This window comes from Strix uralensis, chromosome 10 (assembly GCF_047716275.1).
Source record: "Strix uralensis isolate ZFMK-TIS-50842 chromosome 10, bStrUra1, whole genome shotgun sequence".
Taxonomy (NCBI): domain Eukaryota; kingdom Metazoa; phylum Chordata; class Aves; order Strigiformes; family Strigidae; genus Strix; species Strix uralensis.
The window spans coordinates 21,030,545-21,049,370 of record NC_133981.1 but is presented as its reverse complement, the minus strand read 5'-3'; the positions used below and the strand labels follow the sequence as shown (position 1 = coordinate 21,049,370).

At 37.4% G+C, this 18,826-nt stretch overlaps 1 protein-coding gene across 1 annotated transcript in view; it reads right to left on the bottom strand.

Moving 5' to 3' along the window:
• Positions 1-18,826, bottom strand: part of IARS1 (isoleucyl-tRNA synthetase 1) — a 112,779-nt gene that overhangs the window by 55,846 nt on the left and 38,107 nt on the right. Inside the window, exons 14-16 of the mRNA XM_074879684.1 lie at positions 17,565-17,656; positions 12,528-12,626; positions 533-659 (exon numbers count right to left, since the gene is read on the bottom strand). Coding sequence (XP_074735785.1) covers positions 533-659; positions 12,528-12,626; positions 17,565-17,656 — 318 coding nt within the window. The remainder of the gene's footprint in view (positions 1-532; positions 660-12,527; positions 12,627-17,564; positions 17,657-18,826) is intronic.

Here is an 18,826-nt window from a genome sequence, read left to right as displayed (position 1 = left end):
ATTATACACTTCCATCACTCCACTAGATTCACATTTTTACAGCCGGTTACATTCACATTTGTAGCACTACAAATATATATTTTCACTGTTCTACTATGGTGGACTTGCTTTTACGCCTTCAGCAATTCATTTGGCTTGAAGTAACCGAGCATCAGAATTTCAAAAACAGACTGAAAGGACCGAGTAAAAAAAGAAATCTCTTCCTTGCCATTTTCTCACTGCATTCATTATTTCCATTAGCTTTACCATCACTGAAAATTCTTCCAGGAAAGATAAGATTAATTCTAATATAAAAAACAAGAAAAATTGCTTACAGTTTTCAAGCAAAAGCAAAACAAACATGTATGGGCAGACAAATGCAAGCATACATATGCATGTATCTATCACCTATTATAGATATACATATACTGCTAAGACATATTAATGGAACTTAAGACCGCAGCAGCCAAAGACACAACGGTCTATCAAATAAGCAAGCAACATATACAGCCAGGCTCTTCTGTCAACTGGAAGCCTTTGTTTACTTACTCACCTCTTCAAAATCATCACTGACCCACAAAGGGATGGGTGTTCCCCAGTACCGGTTTCTAGATATAGCCCAATCTCGTGCATCTTTAAGCCAGTTCCCAAAACGCTTCTCCCTCACAAAATCTGGAACCCTGTTCCAAAAATAAGAAAAGTATTCTCTTAATTGCTACATTCCACTTACAAGAAAGCTAATAAGAATGCTTATATTTGATTTCATCCACAAAGCAAGTTAATTTCAGCACACAGTGTGACTCAGAGCACATTTGTATTGCTGCACTGGCTACTGCAAGGCCTACAGACCAAAGAAGTAACACCATTCCTTCTGCCTTTCTTTGATCTTCAAGTAAGCTATAAAAGTGAAAAATACCATGTTTAGTTTTCTCTCAGATAACTCAGTAAAAATGTGTGCAACATACAATAGATACATTAAGGATGAAACAATGTCCAAAAATCCTCAGGATAGTCTGACATTGGAGGATTATGGCTAAGGGTGGGTAACAATACTACTGTGCTGTGCTTTACGTAGAGAAATGGCAGTTACTGATTTTGGTGCTGAATGAAATCACAAAGTTTCAAAACTCTAGAGTAATAGCATCAGAAGGCACCTTACATTTTGCATGAGAATCCAGGTATCTGCACATTACTTTTAGACTTTGAGAATAAAGAAATCCCAGGTTGGTATATCCTACAAAAAAAAGCCTCTTCACACTATTGATCATCTCCACTTTTAGTTCTCTGATTAAAAAACAACCACCCACACCACCCCAAACAAAATAAACGTATCAATTCCTGCTAAAAACTCATTTTGAGCACTAATAGGCTCTGGGATGTTAAAGACAAATTTTCATCATATGAAAGTGTCATGGAGCAAAAAGGTTAACATCAGAATCTGATGCCTAGCAGGTTTCCTGGATAGGATAAATGGCCTGATGTCTTGATTAGGAACCAATTGTTTTCTCTTATGATGTAAACAAATAATTAACTATTTATACAATAATTATATAGCAGATGAGGAAAAGCAACAGGTTTTGAGGTCAACAATATAACCCCTTCATGCCTAAAGGTGCATTTAAAAATGATGAAACTCAGATGAAACTCACAGGAAGAATAATAACCTTAAGACAGTATCACAGATGCACAGAAGCTGTGAGTGAAAAGCTAACAATAGCACAAATAACTCTAGAATTGAGTTATTGAGCAAACCACGGCAAGTTTTTCTGGGTTTGTTTTTCCAGTGTAACTAAGGGCCCTTCCCAAAGTATGAGGTGGATTTAGAGACCCGGAGTCTCTAAAGAAAGGAGAAGCCAAACTACAGAAAATATATGGTCTCTTCTACCTTTTCTTTTTGATGATCTTGGTCCTCTATCAAATATTTTTTAAGAAGAATGATTTTTAATCACAGATCAGCCCCAAGAGTACAAAGATGAAAGAATCACTTAATGGAAAAATTAAGACTGGATTCACATGACACACTAAGGTAGAACTTGGCCCAGCAGCAGGAGATTTATGAAACAAGTGTGAGCATCCTTCAAAAATCTACTGATGAAAATGAAAGCTACTGTCTTTCAACGGTTTCATCCATGATGATGCCATGCAGAGATCTGAAGACTTTTTGACACTAATGTTGTCTCAGGTGGATAAAAACCACTGTTAAAAGACTCCCTAAATATCAGCCTGCAGTTCCACAGCTCCACTAGTTACTTCTAGATTCACTTTCAGCTGCGAAGTTATCTTCTGTAACATTTCTTAAACACAAATGTAACACAAAAAAATTTAAACTCAGTGACCAGTATTTTACATGACATCACTATCCCTGCTTTGAAATTTAGAAATGTGTACAGGCTTTCACAATTTGTTTTAGAGCGGGACACATTACTTTTAAGTTTTTGTGGTGACCTTAGGAGACCGTCTCTCCAAACACAAATGGAAACTGTACAAAGATCATTAGCATTTACCTAACATTCCACTAATGTGGAAAACTTCTCTTTACATCACTCCTAAGCTAGTTTCCATTTTTCAGAAGCTGTTAGACACTGATTAGCTGAAATTATTAGTCCTGTTTAGCATAGCTAGAGGCTGAAACAATCCCCCCATTACATTAAAATACTGAGTTTCGACTCTGCCTCCTCAAAACATGCATGAAAAATTAATTTTATCCCCAAAGTGGACATTAACCACAAAAAAGTATGTGGCGTGATCTCTCTCTCTCTGAGCTATGAAAGCATGTAATTTACCTCTTCTGGTAAAATTGTCTGACCCTGCTGCCAGTTTTTAGTGGAACATAAAACACAAACCACTTCATCTACTATGAACCACATTTACAACAATGATTTATGGCTCTAGAGGTACAATACAGAAATAACACTGTCAGAGCCATCAAACAAAATAAAAAGAGCCTGTATCTCAAACACATTTTGAGCCTATCACTCAAAGAAAGTATTACTTAAAACAATTGGTTCTTACCACCACAGAGATGCTGCCTACTGATGCTACCCAGATAGCAAACAGCAGATACAGCCTCCAGCTGGGAACAAGCTAGAGGAGGTATCTGCAGCAAAGGACAGCCTTGCCAGTCACACAGTTCTTCCAGACTAGAGCCTATTTCTTTTATTTAGTCTCACTACATTTAGCTACAGATATCTCAGTCTGACACTTTTGACCTACCTACATACCATAAGAAAAAAAAAAAGAAAAAAAGAGGCACCTATTTAAATATTTCACTAGGCTGGGAAGACAGAGTATTTGCAACAATGTTGTAACTAACACCTGATCACTATGTTACACCAACGCCAGGTAGTGTTTCTATACTTTTTTTCACATTTCCTTTTAATCCTCTTCTCACAGAATCACAGAATCATCTAGGTTGGAAAGGACCTTGAAAATCATCCGGTCCAACCGTTAACCTAGCACTGACAGTTCCCAACTACACCATGTCTCTAAGCACTAAACCGACCCTACTCTTCAACCCCTCCAAGGGATGGGGACTCCACCACTGCCCTGGGCAGCCCATTCCAACACCCAGCAACCTGTTCTGGAAAGAAATACTTCCTAATACTCAGTCTAAACCTTCCCTGGCACAACTTGAGGCCATTCCCTCTTGTCTTATCGCTCATTACTTGGTTAAAGAGACTCATCCCCATCTCTCTGTACCCTCCTTTCAGGTAGTTGTAGAGGGCGATGAGGTCTCCCCTCAGCCTCCTCTTCTCCAGACTAAACCCCCCCAGTTCCCTCAGCTGCTCCTCATACGACATGTGCTCCAGACCCTGCACCAGCTTCGTTGCCCTTCTTTGGACACGCTCAAGTAATTCAATGTCCTTTTTGTAGTGAGGGTATTTTCTTGGTATACTTCTCTAGTTAAATTTTACTAAAGGTAATATCCTGCCACAGGTATATATTATTAATGAAGGAAGCATTTTTCACTCTTCCATCTACACAAAGCAGTGATTTCTTACATTTTCAAAAAGATTACTGGTTTTACACAACTAAGAGTGAGGGCATGAGGAATGCCACCCTCTGCTGAATCCTGCTCCCTTTTCACCTCTGCAGTAACTGAAGTAACTTGGCCTCACCTTGACACTACGCTACACTGAGTTTAATCTATCGGCCCACAGTCTTCCTCATAATTCCCCGTTAATCTTTCCATCTGCACACTGCTAACAGAATTGTGACTTTGCTAAGACTGTCATAAAACCATGAATCACTACTGATGCTAGTCCTCTGCTCTCAGGAAATTTGGGGCTGTGTTAAACACCACTTGCTGAAACCCAAAAGCTGACAGTCCCCTGAAAGCTAATGGCTGCACAATTTGCCAAACACTGACCTCTGTGCATCAAAACTGTCCTCACAGCATGGATATTTATGGAATAATGGAATAAAGACAAAAACAAAAGCAAGGCCACCCACATAAATACTCCTATTTTACAATACAAAGACACATGAGGAAAAGACCTTCCCCATATGCCAATACACATGCTTTCCATGTTTAATGAGGTATCTATAACAAACTCCCTCCAGCTTGAAAGTACAAATTTCAGTTTTATGCTGGTGACAACTGAATTTGCTGTTGGGTATGACAAGCAAGGTGGTTAGTGCTACAGCCCATTTAGAGCAACCCACTGCTAATGGCACTGAACAGATGCAGATCTCAGAAAAAGTCGAGCTCCAGCATCAAACGCTTCCACGGCGTTACAAGTGAAAGCAACAAGTTCTCTCCTAACACAATCCTGCTGCAGCACCTAAAACTGTGCTGTTAGAAACTTTTTTTATTTCTCAACTGGCCTACAATTAGTGTTGATTTTGACCTTCAAATTTCTCTGCGAAGTGACACAGATAGGATTTCATACTTCTTTCTCAAACATTTAGCAAGGTTAAGGAGTCTGCTGCCTCAGCAGGTCATGAAGCTCTTGATTCGTTTGTGTAGAACAGTGTGGCACAATGGCTATTTCTACTTTCCTGGCACCCAGGATAGCGCACTAAAACTTCAGGATGCAGGCATTTCAGCAGTTGAAAAGTTCAGGAAACTGAACTTCACAACACAAATACATAAATATTGATTTGTCAAACCATAAATTACAAAGATTTTGAATGTAAATACATCAGTTTCAACCTGTTTGAATACTAATTTCTATGTTACTCTCCCAACATCAAGACTCTATCATAACAAGTTAGAGATTATGAAAATTATTAATTAGCTCCAAATTTGTATGGCCATTTTTTACTGTTTGTTCCTATTTTTGAAGCAGATGAGGGGTTTTGCTAAATTCATGCATTGCTAAGTCCTCTGCACAGTGAGCTCCCACATGCTTTCTTGGTAGCTACTCATTTTCTTAGTGTCTAAAATAAAAGTCCAGCTGACAAGCAAAATAGCCCCACGACGAGCAAAACCAAATCCAGTCCTTTAACAACACTTATTAGCTTATCACAACATAAACTGCTTTCTTTGCCTTCAAAGTCTATGGACTACTCAGCATCCAAGCCACACAAGCAGAGCGGGCATGGATTTGAAATTAGCAAATTAGTGACCATCTTCAATCCCAGAGTATGAATGGGTGCAGTACCAGTAAGTTACCATGGCTGCTGAGCCAGTGACTTCTCATCTCCAGTGAGCACCCAAGGAACAGCATCCATTAAAATTAATGTATTTGCTTCTGACTCTTTGTCTCCAGAATAAAAATGTGCAGAATGTAAAAAAAATAATCTACATTATTACATAATCCAGATGGAAATTTATTAAAAGGGTTAAGACATCTGTTCCTTTTCTGTACATGTATTCTGAAGTATCTCTCGTGCTCATAACACAATTGCAAATAGTGAATTCAGCTTATTTCATTTCAAAGCTCAGATCTGTTCTGCATGACTCTGCAAGTTCGCTCACCTTGCCCTAGTCACAGGATACAGGAACTCTGTCTCAAACCAGTAGTGTCCCTCTTTTCTGTAAACACAGATATCACTTCTGAAATAAAACAGCTGTCAAATACTGCCACAGCAGAAGTCTCACATATTTTATCATGAACTGACATTAAAAGCTGTTTAAGATGTTACACAAAAATTAATCCTTTCTCACTCTTCATCATTCTTCTCATCAGTTAATTTCATTCACGACATTCTTTGAAAAACCACAGCAGCTTTATGTATTGGGTAAGATTCACTTCATAATTACTAATTGAAGGAAGCTCTCAGCTTATGAATTATTCGAAAAACAGTCCCGTAAGATTTAGACTATAAGCTGATAAACAAAACACTACCTTAAGTAGTGTGAATTAGGAAATCTAATACCAGATTAACACACAGCACCTGATATGTTAGAGTCTGAGAAGATGGCCCCACATGTATCCTTCCATTTGGCCAGCTGGTAACTTTTTACACAACACCTGAAATCAGGAATCACTTACATGCGGGGAAAGGGGAAAGTTATTCTTCCAGAAGATAGCAGAGTTGTAACAGCAAAACCAAAGCTGATTAAGTAGTTATGCTATGTCATTTAACTAAATATGTACGGATTTATTTAAATTCATAGCATAACAGCTGGTTCTGTTGTTTTAGGTGTAGAATTTGCTTTTCTTTTTAAACATTAACCAACCCTTCGAAGACAAAGTCTTAAATTCCATTATGTTAATTTACTCTAATAACAAGCCTCCTTCAACATGCCCTCAAATTGATTTTTAATGGTTTTTAATTCAAGGAGATAAAATAAGCAACTATTCATGCCCTTTTGACACTTTAATTAGCGCCAATCTATATCACAGACCTAATTAAACATCGGGGGAGGCAGGAGGGAGGAAAGGGGAAGAGAGAGGAAAGGTCAGCTGTTTGCAAAGCACGCAGAATTTCCACTGCAGCAGACTCTTTCTCCTCCTCAGTTCGTGAAAGCTTATTAGCATGGTGCACAACCATGTACCCCACACAAGTTCGGGTTGCCTCCACCAGTGCAAGAGAATTCTCTGCTTATATGCAGCTTACATTTGCTAAATGAATAGTGCTTTCAATCATTTTGATATAGCAATGTTTTTCTTCACTCTTTTATTCTGGTTCCCATAGCAACAAACACTTTAGCGTGAGACTGCAATGCTGCTGCAGACTGCATCATAACCCTGCCGTCAGCAGTGTACAGCTGCTTGACAAGTCAAGATTAAGTGAAGCCGTAACCTCCAATTTTGTGATACACTCATATTAAAAAATCCTGATATGTTTTATTTGTATGACCCAGACAACATGCTAGTTGCTATTAAAATTCTTCATCTTATCAACGACAGCAAAAATCCCTGCATCTTGAAGCCAGTGAGAAACAAGGCTTTCACTTTTCTTCTTTCTGCATAGTTTCCTTTGGAATATTTTAACATTTATAGTCACGAAGTACTTTTCTACAGCATTGCTGCTTAGGATTCATTTCAATTTATATATATAAATATGTTTGCATTCCCATAACAGTGGCAGACATTCAACATACTGCACGTGCAGCTAGATTTATCAGCTGCCTAAGAGCATGGTACTACAACTGCTTAGTGAACTGACATTTGAAGTCTTTATTTAGTAAGCTATTACTTAAACCAAGCTTTGATGACCATTCACTGGGACTGAAAAGATACCTGCTGTATTCATGACATAACTGGCAATCTCTGCTCAAGAGGCTTTGAGAGGAAACAGCAAAATTAGGCCACAGCAAAACACAAGCCATCAAAATCAACCAGAACAAGCCTCAAATTCACTTCTAATCCTCAACTATGTCTGAAAACAGACAGTAATAAAATTTTCTGACTTACACTGCTCTAAATTAGACAAACACAAGGCGAACCCTGCAGCAATTTTTTTCACCTCCTACTGTAGGCAATGACCCTAGTTTGAATTTTTCCTTGGGAAATGTTGCCATCTAGTGACTGCACGTTACTATGCACCTCTCAATCGCTACTACAGAGACCTAATTTGGATTCACGTTTCCCGAGTAATAAAAGTGTGATCGATGACTCAAAAAGAAGAGTTAATTGCATGGTCATATTAAAGAAAAAAAAGGGGGAGAATCTCCCCCCTGTCCCAAATGCCTTGAAAACTATTGAGATAAAACTTGATTTCCTAACGCTAACAAAGTGGGAAAATACCCTATGAGACATCGTAAAAAAAAAAGGAGGAAAACAAAGGGCTTAATAACTGATTTTCCTCATTATGCTACAATTCTGTTATGACTTAAAAGTCTGTTGCCCCTGCTACAGACTCATAATTTTTGGGCAGATGAGAAATCCAAGTTTAGTAGAACAAACATTAGCATTCTATGGCAGACAGGCTCTACAACCCATTGTCTGCACACCCTACCAGCCTTAGGGTTTATAATACAAGATCAGCCTCACCTGTGATCAAATCACACCTTCCAAAAGGTGGGAGACAGTTTGTTGTTCAGCAAAGGCAGCTGCTGGTTGAAGATTAGAAAGACCAAGATCAAAAGCTCCTCAAAATATTGATGTCTTTGACTGACACATGTGAAAACACTTGGTCTTGGAGTGCTCATGCAGGAACAGCAGGAAATGTGTGCAAAATTCACACTTTGTAAACCAGGAAATTCACTTCTAGAAAAAAAGCCAATCAGATGTGTTCTGTGTGGTATTTTCAACAAGAACTAACAGTTTAAGTGATGAAAGTCCAAAAAAGGATACTTGCAACTAAGGACCTATACATCAAGCTCTTTAGTACAATGCTTGAATTTTTCAGTGCCAAGAAAATGCAAGAACAAAAGGCTTGGCTTCTTTCAAGTCCCTTACTGTCTTCCATCACGGCTTTCCTTCCACAGATGCTTGTTTTTCCACTATATCAAGTGCTGTACATCTTGTGCAAACAACGTCAGAACTGCGCAATAGTCTCTAACACTAGCAACTTGTCAACAGTTAGAAGTAAATCTTTCAGGAGTTACCGAAGTAGAACTTTAAGTGCGGGAGGTTTAAAAAAAAAAAAGTTAAAAGCTGATATTTAAATACTAACCACACAGTCTACAGAACCTTTTCTATTAGCCTGCAAGTATAAAAATATTACGTACACTGCCAGAAGAGTGAGCTACAACAGTTTAGAAATATATATATAAATTGCACTCATTTACTCTTTACAGTAATTTATAAATTTGCAATTTACACCAACTTTGAACTCTGTGATGACAGGAATTAGTCCTGTATTATTCAAGACAACCTAAGGTGACATGGTTTAGTTGCTTGTCTGTGATTACACAGGAAACCCTCTTTCAACAAATCATAAGATGATAGTTACAACAATTAAGGCTGAAATCCAGACCACTTGCACCAGGGACCCAGCTGTGGTGCCGCATCTGACTCTTCATATCAATGGAAGAGGAAATCAAGGTCTGACAACCCCAAATTCTGCTGCAACCAAATTTGCCCCTCTTTATCTCAAGTACCACAGTAGTAGGTTGTCTGAACATGAAATACAAGATATTGTTCTTTTTAATTTAATTTTAAAAAAAAAAAATCTCTTCTGACAGTTATGTGGTAAACATTCAGTATGGGATCTTGGAGTAAAGACTGAAACACAGCCTCTTAAATACTGTTCCAATTCTGCATTTTCAGCAACATCCAGCAGAAGTTACTTTCCACTCCGATCAGAATAAGGTTGGGAGAAAGAAAAGAGAGTTTTTTTGGTTTTTGATTTTTCAAAAATGCTGGCGCATTACTCATGTAATCATTCTTGAAAGCTATAGTTAAGTTCATTTTGAAAAATGAAGATACAGTTGCTGGCTTTAATAAATTTTGAGTAACTATGGCTTTATCAGTAGGTTAGTTCGTTAGAAAACTAATTAGAAATGCAATCAGGTTGCAAAGTTTGACCAACTATGTTTAATACACTTCATCAAAAAGGGTATCTATAAAGAGTGCAGCTATTCTTAAGGGACAATATACCTATCAGTCATTTATAGGAATAAAAAAAAAAAAGCAATGCAGTCAAACTCATTTTGCAAAGGTTAATATAGTCTGAAAAGCATTTATCCCCAATTTTCTCATTTTCAGGACATGCTGAAGCCCCAGAGAGTCCAAAAATAATTTTTTAAAAAGCTAGGCATTATTCCTATGACACTTTCAGAGATCAAGTCTCTTCAAAAGCAAAAAAAGTAGGTTTTGGGATGGATGGAGTTCCCAAAATTTAAATAAATTAATATTGAAGAAGGCTGGCATTCTCAACTCCAACTTAAGAAGTTACACCCCAAACAAAACTGACAACAGTGGAGAACACAGTAACAAACCTTAAAAGTAAAAGCTTTTTCTTTTAAAAAGTTAGATTTAAAGCCATCTTTACATTACAAAAGCCATCTTTTTGTAACAAAGGCCATCAAGTATTCAGACCAGTAATTATGAAATCACACTCTGGAAATGTGTATTCATATTATTTTATTAATAACTTAGAGATAAGACATCTCTACTTGTTGCCATAGTCCCTACAAAGAGATTCTCAAGATCTCTAAGACCGTACTGTTTTGAGAGGAGTCCTGAGGAATCAGTTTTATGTTCAATTACACAATTATGTTGAGACTCAAGAATTGCCTAAATGACCAACAGTTTAATTCCAACCACGTTGAATGTTGCCAATTAATACAATCGCCTGATCTTCCCACACCACCTTTGCACCAGCAGCTCTCGCATTTGGTTCCACTTTTATCCCCACTACTCAACACTTAGAAAAAGCAGCATTTCAAACCCAAATATGTAGATGAGGTAGGGTTCAAACTGTTTACTAATTCTTACTGATGTGTCCTGGATGAGTGGAGGTCACTTAGCAGTTCCTTCCTGAAGCTTTGCTTCTGGAAAAGCAAAACTACCTCAACCATTCAAACGCTTCCTTAATAGGATCACTACATTTTTCTTATCTTCATGTGAAAATTAAGTATGCAGGTCTACTGTCAGTCATCAAAACAGTAAAAGCATCTTGAGATGGCTAATTAAAGCTAAGAACAAACACTTTCACCCCCTCTCCAGCTTATTTTTCCCCAAAAGAAGGATCACAGTATGTTCTGTTATGGAAAACAGAAAGCAACACTTACTAATCTATAAAATTTTCTTACATATCCAGACTGGGCAAGTGCTTATTGGCAAGCCAACGCTGCAGCATTTTTGAACAGTCTGTATCATGGATCACTAACTTTTTCCACATATTTCAATATTTACAGTGCTTGTACCACGTAAGCAGTTATGCAAAAGCTGCTCATGGAGAATTTAATTGCTAACTACTGTCCACGAAAAAATGCAGCGTAAGCTGTACTTGTTCACTGGAGGTTGAGTCACCTTCTTTAACATCATCTCAGTTGCTGAGCAGAGAGGCACACCGTGGTGGAATCCCACCTCTCCTAGAGTCCTCGTACAGAACCACTGAACAACTGAAACAGCACACAGTACAGCTGAACGAGGCTTCCACCTCTGCATTTTCCCCACCTGGTCTCAACTTCCCAGGTACAAGTTATTAATGAGAGAAGGGGAAACAAAGGTTATGGAGGTGGAGGAGATAGGGTCCTTTTGTTACTAACACAGCATAAACCCATGACTGACTTACAAAATGCCTACCATCACCAATAGTTCCCTCTTACTGCTAATTTAATAGCGTATTTAAACTCTTTAAAATTTATTTGTTGTTTCTAAAATAAATTTCACACAAATATTTTTCACAATTTGTATATATGTATAAATATTTAATTTTTGCCAGTAGTAGAAAATTTTTATTTAAACCTCTGAAACTGAGCTTACTTACAACTATTACCCCAGCTACACCAGCTAGGTTGGGATTTTTTGTGTACGTTTTGCAGGGAGGGTGGGTCAGGGTGGGGGTGTTGGTCTTTGTCATAGGTGCATTTGAAGAAAAAGTAATCTACCTTATCTGTAATAACTAGATGAAAAGAAAAAAAAAAAACCTTATCGTCTAAAAATTAGTTTTATTTGGAACAATATATGCCCAGTGTTTAGCTGCCTAAATTCTTCTTTCTAGTGGACCCTTTTGGGAGGCTTAACGGTGCACTTCCATGCTTCTGCACATTCATTTTCCCTCGCAGTTTCTCTCATGCTGAATTGCTTAGGATGGTATAACATGATTTGATGATACTTTTAATGATCCTGCAATGTATTTTACTGTAAATTGATAGTATGTATTCAACCTTACTTAGACGCTAAGATATATTTCTCACTGGGGTTTTACACAAGCAAAGAATGCCTAAAGCAGTGTGCAAACATGTTCAAGCACTGGGATGACAGGGAATTAAGCAGGTTATATCTGCTTGTGCCAGGAAAACTATCCCATTGCTCTACCAGTCGGAGGCACATTTGTGAAACCTGAGATAAAACACTATTTGAAACTGGTTATCAGTCCCATTCCAGTAACACTGGCTCAGAAAGACAGAATGGAAATACGAAGTTACGTTAGCACACTGGCAGTGAAATAGAGTTTTGTAGAGTTCCAGCACACACACACACCCCCCTCTACACATCCAACCCTGGGCAAAGAAAAGATATATATGCAGGAGACATTACCAGTAGCATTGGGCATTATTCTCCAGTAGCTTCTCCACCATATGCTCCACTCTTACAAACCAGCTTGGCACAGCTTTGTATATCAATGGAGTATCTGACCTGTAGAGGGAAGGGAGCAAAACAAAAAACATTTTCAGTGCTACATTGTTTATAAAGTACTCTGTAAAATGTATTTTTGAACACCATAGTTCCCTTTCCACAGACTGAATTCATTGTTCCTGAAATATTATCACAGTTACAAAGGCTGGGTTTTGTTCTGGTCTTTAAATTCAACTGTTACACTTATGTGAGCTACTATTTTAAAATCAAATCCAAAAAAAAAAATTTAAAAGCTTTCAAGCCCAGCAATTTAAGGAATTCGTACACCAAGAGAAATCATGAGAACATTCAAATGATACTTGAATTTGAAATTTATGTTCCTACACGGCACAACAATTAAACAACTATTAAAACGAGGTCATATTGAAGTCTTCCACATGAGCTCATTCTGTGTCTTTTTTTATGTGTATATCAACCCGAAAAGCCAGAAAACATTATGTTATGTTTCACTATTTGCATTTAAAAGAATAATAATAGATCATAAAGATGAAGTAACAGTACCCAGGGTTAACTAGAAGAATGTCCCATTCCAGGAGGAGAAGGAAAGAAAGAGATCCAGATAAGCATGTAAAAGTCACATGTCATAAAAGTCATAAGCATATAAAAGTCATATAAAGACATCTTAATATATTCCTTACTTCAACATTCAGTGAAACAAAACCCATATGGCACAGGAGCAGTTTCAGAACTTGGGATTGCTTAGAAATGGTAACACTATGAGGCAGAGTGTACAGACTGATAAATTCCTCAAATTACCTAATAAGATTAGTACCTCTAAGCAACTGACTGCACTGCGTCTCAACCCAGTCTCTTATTCCATAATACAACTGCTGAAGGTCTTGATAGGTTGTTCAAGTAGCACACATCCTTCTAAAGGATCCAGTGATCAAACAGTGGGTAAAAGTCATTACAGCAGAATTAGGACATTCCTAATCCTTCACATTCATTACAATATTCTACCTTGAAAAGGGAGATTGAGCCCTAGGGGATGGAATCTGTCTATGGGTACAGAGCAGTTTCAATGACACTGGGACAAGAAGCTCCTTCTCCCTTAGTATCAATCCATCCCACAAAATGTTTCTTAAAATATTACCTTTGTTTAAGTCACTTTGCCTCAGACCTTGGAAATACACTTGCTCGACAATAATTCACAAGCAAAGACCCCAAAAAACTACTGTTATCTCCTACATGCAGTCATTACTGTAAACAACCCATCTTAAAAGTTTAATTCGTTTTACTTATATCCATAGTGAGGACTCACTTGAAATTCACAAACTACTGGAGATTATGATGTAAATTAAAATTGCTACTGTGGAAGCACTTCCTAAAGGTACACCTGCCTGACCAACAAAAGAAAAGAAAACCCACAGCAACGGTTGTTCGAACCTTAAAAACTGCCTTTAAGGTTTTAAAATGCAAACTTTTTGCACAAAGCCCAATAATAAAACACACATCCGTTCTCTTAATACTGTATTTCAGAAGATATTTCCTTTTCACTATAAACTATACATTTCAATCTGGATCTTTTAAGAGTTAAAGTATCTGTAACTTCACAGGAAATGGTTAGGAGACAAAAGTAATAAGGTAGTAGTGCTCTAGCTGTTAAATGCAAATGTACTAAGCTAGGATGTTCTGCTTCTCAAATCTAAGTCCCAACACCTAAAAAAGGAAACAGTTCAGTTAACTCCTCACACAGCAGCAAGATCCCAGTAAAAAAGAAAGTGTTCTGCAATCTACAAGGTACTCCAGAAGTATTTTAGTTTCACTGAGCATCTTGTTTTTCAGATGCACTGAAGAATGATGAATTATCATCACATAATAGATCTTGAGTTACTGGAAACAAGAAGAATAAAACCTGCTAACAACAGTTTTGCACATGGTCTTAACACATTGCAAAAAGAATGCTGGGACAATAATCTAGTACCCAACCACCACCAGGAGTAAGCAGCTGACAGATGGGGCTGACTGAAGACAAGTTTTAGTGCAAAAGTAACTTCAGACAGAAAGAATCTATGAAAAACAGACAAGCAGATGACGCCATAACCATTTCTCAAGGCTTGCAACCTAACACTAAGTTTATAATACTTGATAACTGTTCTAAAGCACCCACAGAGCAGTTTCCACCTACATGAAGGTACTAAGAAAGGGCAGGTGGCAGCTTCCCTGAATGTGTTCTTTCTTCTAGCTATGCTGCCAAGCAGTGCCTCAGCAGGAGACAAAAAGAGAACAATATACTAAAAATCTGCCCAACCAGTCACATCTTACACATTTCTGCCCCTCATAACTGGTGAAAACGTTGAGAAAACTAGATTAAACTCTTTGCTGTAGAATCAAATAAGAAATACCCATTACTGTATTCCATCAATACAAGACAAGGGGAAAACCACCCAGACAGACCTTAAATCACAGACTGATGCTTACAAAATTCCTGCCTAAACATTCCTCTCTGTCTCAACTGAACGATGCTTTGTTCCCCTTATAAATACATCCTTTAGAATTGTATCAAAGAAAACAAACCATCTGAGCAAATTGCCTGTGCCTTAGCAGTGCCACAAAATTATCATTGTCCGAATACAATCTTGATACTTGAAAAGACAAAGATTGGAAAGATTCTCTGTGGACACTAAACACTCCCAATAGTTCTCTCATATCTGTTTTGGACTGCACAGCTGTTTAAAACAAGTTATTGTTATCTTATTCCCATTCCATTTTCTCATAATTTAGGAAATGAATGATAGATAAGCGACCACATGCTATGAAAGATAGTTCTTGGCTTTGCTTTCACTGGCCTGAAAAAGACGAAGCTCTGTGTTTGTCAGTGATAGAGCTTCCCAATATTGCTTCCTAATAGAACGGCATGCAGTGGCTGCCATGGACACTTCAGCTGCCGTGCTAGTGACCTTTGCTATCTCAGTTGTTAAATTGCTACCCAAACCATATAGACTCTCAAGATATCACATGCACATAGAGCAGTTTTGGCCAGTGATCTCCATCTTCAGCAATTCCAGTGAAGGGAAATTCCAACTGAAAACTATCTACTGTGTACTTACCAAGTTGTTACTGTTTTCCCCTCTCACATTTTAAAGTTTGATGATATGTAAAAAGAGGGAAAATACCTCAACAGGCTGAGGACTCAACTGCCTGGTTTCAGGGAAAACCATGAACAACAGTACATTAAGTAGAAGAGTCTGACTTCAAAGTTTTCTTACATTAATCAAAATAACTTTTAACTATGTTCAAAGTTAAGAACTACTCTTCTACTTTTAGCATATTCCAATTATGGTTTGATTTGTGATGGCAGTGAAATGAGCTTTTCAAGTAGAATCCATTATTCTGTTCTTCCCACCAGATAATTTGCTGCTAGGTGCTGCCTGCAACTTATCATCAATCAACAAAAACGTCAACAGAGTGGCAGGATTAAGTATGTTCTACAGAATCAGCATTTCTACATTACTGGTTTGTCTCAGAAGGCCATGACTGTTCATCTGAATTGCTACATAAGTAGAACACAAGCACTGCTTGGCTTTGGGCTGCCATTTTCCAAAAACTGTCCCAAATCATCAAGGACGTAGCACTTGAAGAGTAACTCCCCTTCATCCTCTAGGTAGCTGTTAGAAACAAACCAATCATGCTATTCAAGAGCAAGTAAGGGTTATTCTTACTATAGATCAAAGATAAATGCACACTGCTGAAACAATTCACCTCGTAGCATTAAAGCTAGACAGAGAAAAAAGCTTTTATCACAGTTATTTCAGTACAAGTGCTGTAGGCATCAGATATGACTTTAAATGTTCAAGTCATCTGAAATATCAAATCAGGTATTTTATTTTTGGAAGTGTGTCTTTACTTGTAATAAAAGTTTAATACAATATTCCTACAAAGTTTCTTTTTTAAAATTTGATATTGTTCAGTGATTTTTTTTCCTCAATTGTGCAAGAGCAATTGTATACATTTAAAACCAGAGAAGACACTAATAAAAACATTTCATTTCTAGATCAGATTTATCTAGCCTGTATTTCTCTTAGCTGAAACTTCTTACATTAGTGTGTACCATACTAGAGACTTGCGGAGTCCTCCTTCAATCTCTGCAGAATTCCCAGTTTGACAAGGAAGACTCATGACAGGCCACTGTGCTGAACTACCTACCTGACATTCCAGAGCTAATTCTGAATTTCTAGTTGACAAAACACAAACGTTTCTAATTCATCCCCACAGATATTATAAACATGTCAACTGCTATTTCTGATCAGAGACATCACCACTGTTTGTGGACTCAATTCAGGAATGACTGAGCAGAAAAACGTATTTATGTATTACACTTACTACCCACTCCAGTGAATAAATACTATCTTTGCTTTTAATCAACAATACAGATGTTTCCACATTATAAGCAACAGGGCTCTACCAGACTCCAAAGAAAGAAGTAATTTTACAAGGTTAAAAAGAAGTAAGTATGATAACAGCTACAATATAGCCATTTTATCCAAAACATGGAAAGTTTGAACACAAACATTTGAAGACATTCTGCAATATAGTTATTTGGATACAATTCAAAGGGTACCAAAATATCTTCTTCCACCACTCAGTATTTAGCTGCTTAGAAAATAAGCTTTTTTAGACTTATAACCATCTTCAAAAGGCAGTTAGCAGTACTACATGCAACACTGAAGAAAGATAAATTCAGACTACAAAAACACACTGTAAGATCATAATACGAAAAAAGTTTTCAGCACTACACAATTTATGGCCAAAAAAAATTAATTTACTGGATTACTAAAACAAAATTGGAGCTCTCCTAATTCAATATTCTTGATTCTTGTTACTTTTAGTCATGTTAAAAAAATTAAGTAGGTCAAGGGAGGGGAAAAATGAGACAAACCTGAAGAACTACTCAGTTAGAATCCTCAATCTTAAAGCTGTATGCACTTCTCTCCTTACCTCCAGCAGAAAGGATAGCTGTGCTTAAAACTACTGCTGTGAACCACTCTGCCTTTCTCTTTCAGTAATTTAATGATGTTCTTATCTGCATCCTAAAAAGACAGAACAAAAAATTTTCCTTGGAATACAAATTTCTCTATTTCAGTAAGCTACTACAGGATTTGTCTCCAATACCCAAATTAAGGAAACCCCTACAAACAATCCAGTATTTACACACACAAAAACATCCATTTACTGCAGAAGCACTGTGAAACGCTAAATTCAGAAAGTTATTCGCTCTCCAAATCCTGCTATACAGTCCTTTTTTGCCCTTAACTCCGTTTCCACATACACACAACTGTGTACCAAATTCAAATTTTCTATAGCAGTAATACAAACCAGAACTCATATTATTTAATATCTTAAATCTTTCATTGAGTCTTCTGATTTTGTGGCAGGAAGTCACATTGTCCTTCTTACCTAATATTTAGACTTCACTACAACACATTCCTCTCTAGTGTGACTACAGTTACAGAAGTTGAAGCATCTTTTATAACATCTTACTAACTAAACTTACTTACTAACTAAACAGGACTTACATTCTAAGCTGGAAGTGAAAGTCGTACATTAATAATCTAAGACAATCTACTGAACAAACAAGTGTCAACATGACATTAAGGAAGGGAAAAAAAATATACAAAGGTTTATGATACAGTAATATTCCTAAGCTAAGAATTCAGCATCATGAGAATATTTTCCAAGAGCCTTAAGTGCAGATTCCTACCAGCAAGAAGCTGAATATGTAGCTTCTGCTGTTCTCTTATTTGCCTTAATATATAGCAGGAAGCAATGATAGCTGAGTTCAAATTCAACACAGGATTTTTAAATCTTTTTCAAGTAAATTGTGTTTACAGGAATATGCTTTGCTATCTAACTGTAGCAGCAGACAATCAACTGAAAACAATTTGTTTTCTTAGCACATGGCATTAAACAGGCACTCCTTTCTATGGATTTGTGTCTGTAGCAATCCGGAGTTCCTGTGCATTCCTTTTACATGGATTCTCTTGCTTCTATTGGCAAGTAAATTCTCATTGCAACACGTCCCACAAGTGAGGAAAATGACTGGCTTTCTCCCCTCTAACAAGTCGTGTTACACTAACTGGCTGGTATAAACTTAATGATGACATCTGTGAAATCAGAAGTCATCCAGAGGTAAGGGAGGCCTCTGCACACACTGCATGCATAACATTTCCGTAATAAACAAGGAAAAAGTGAGACTTTTC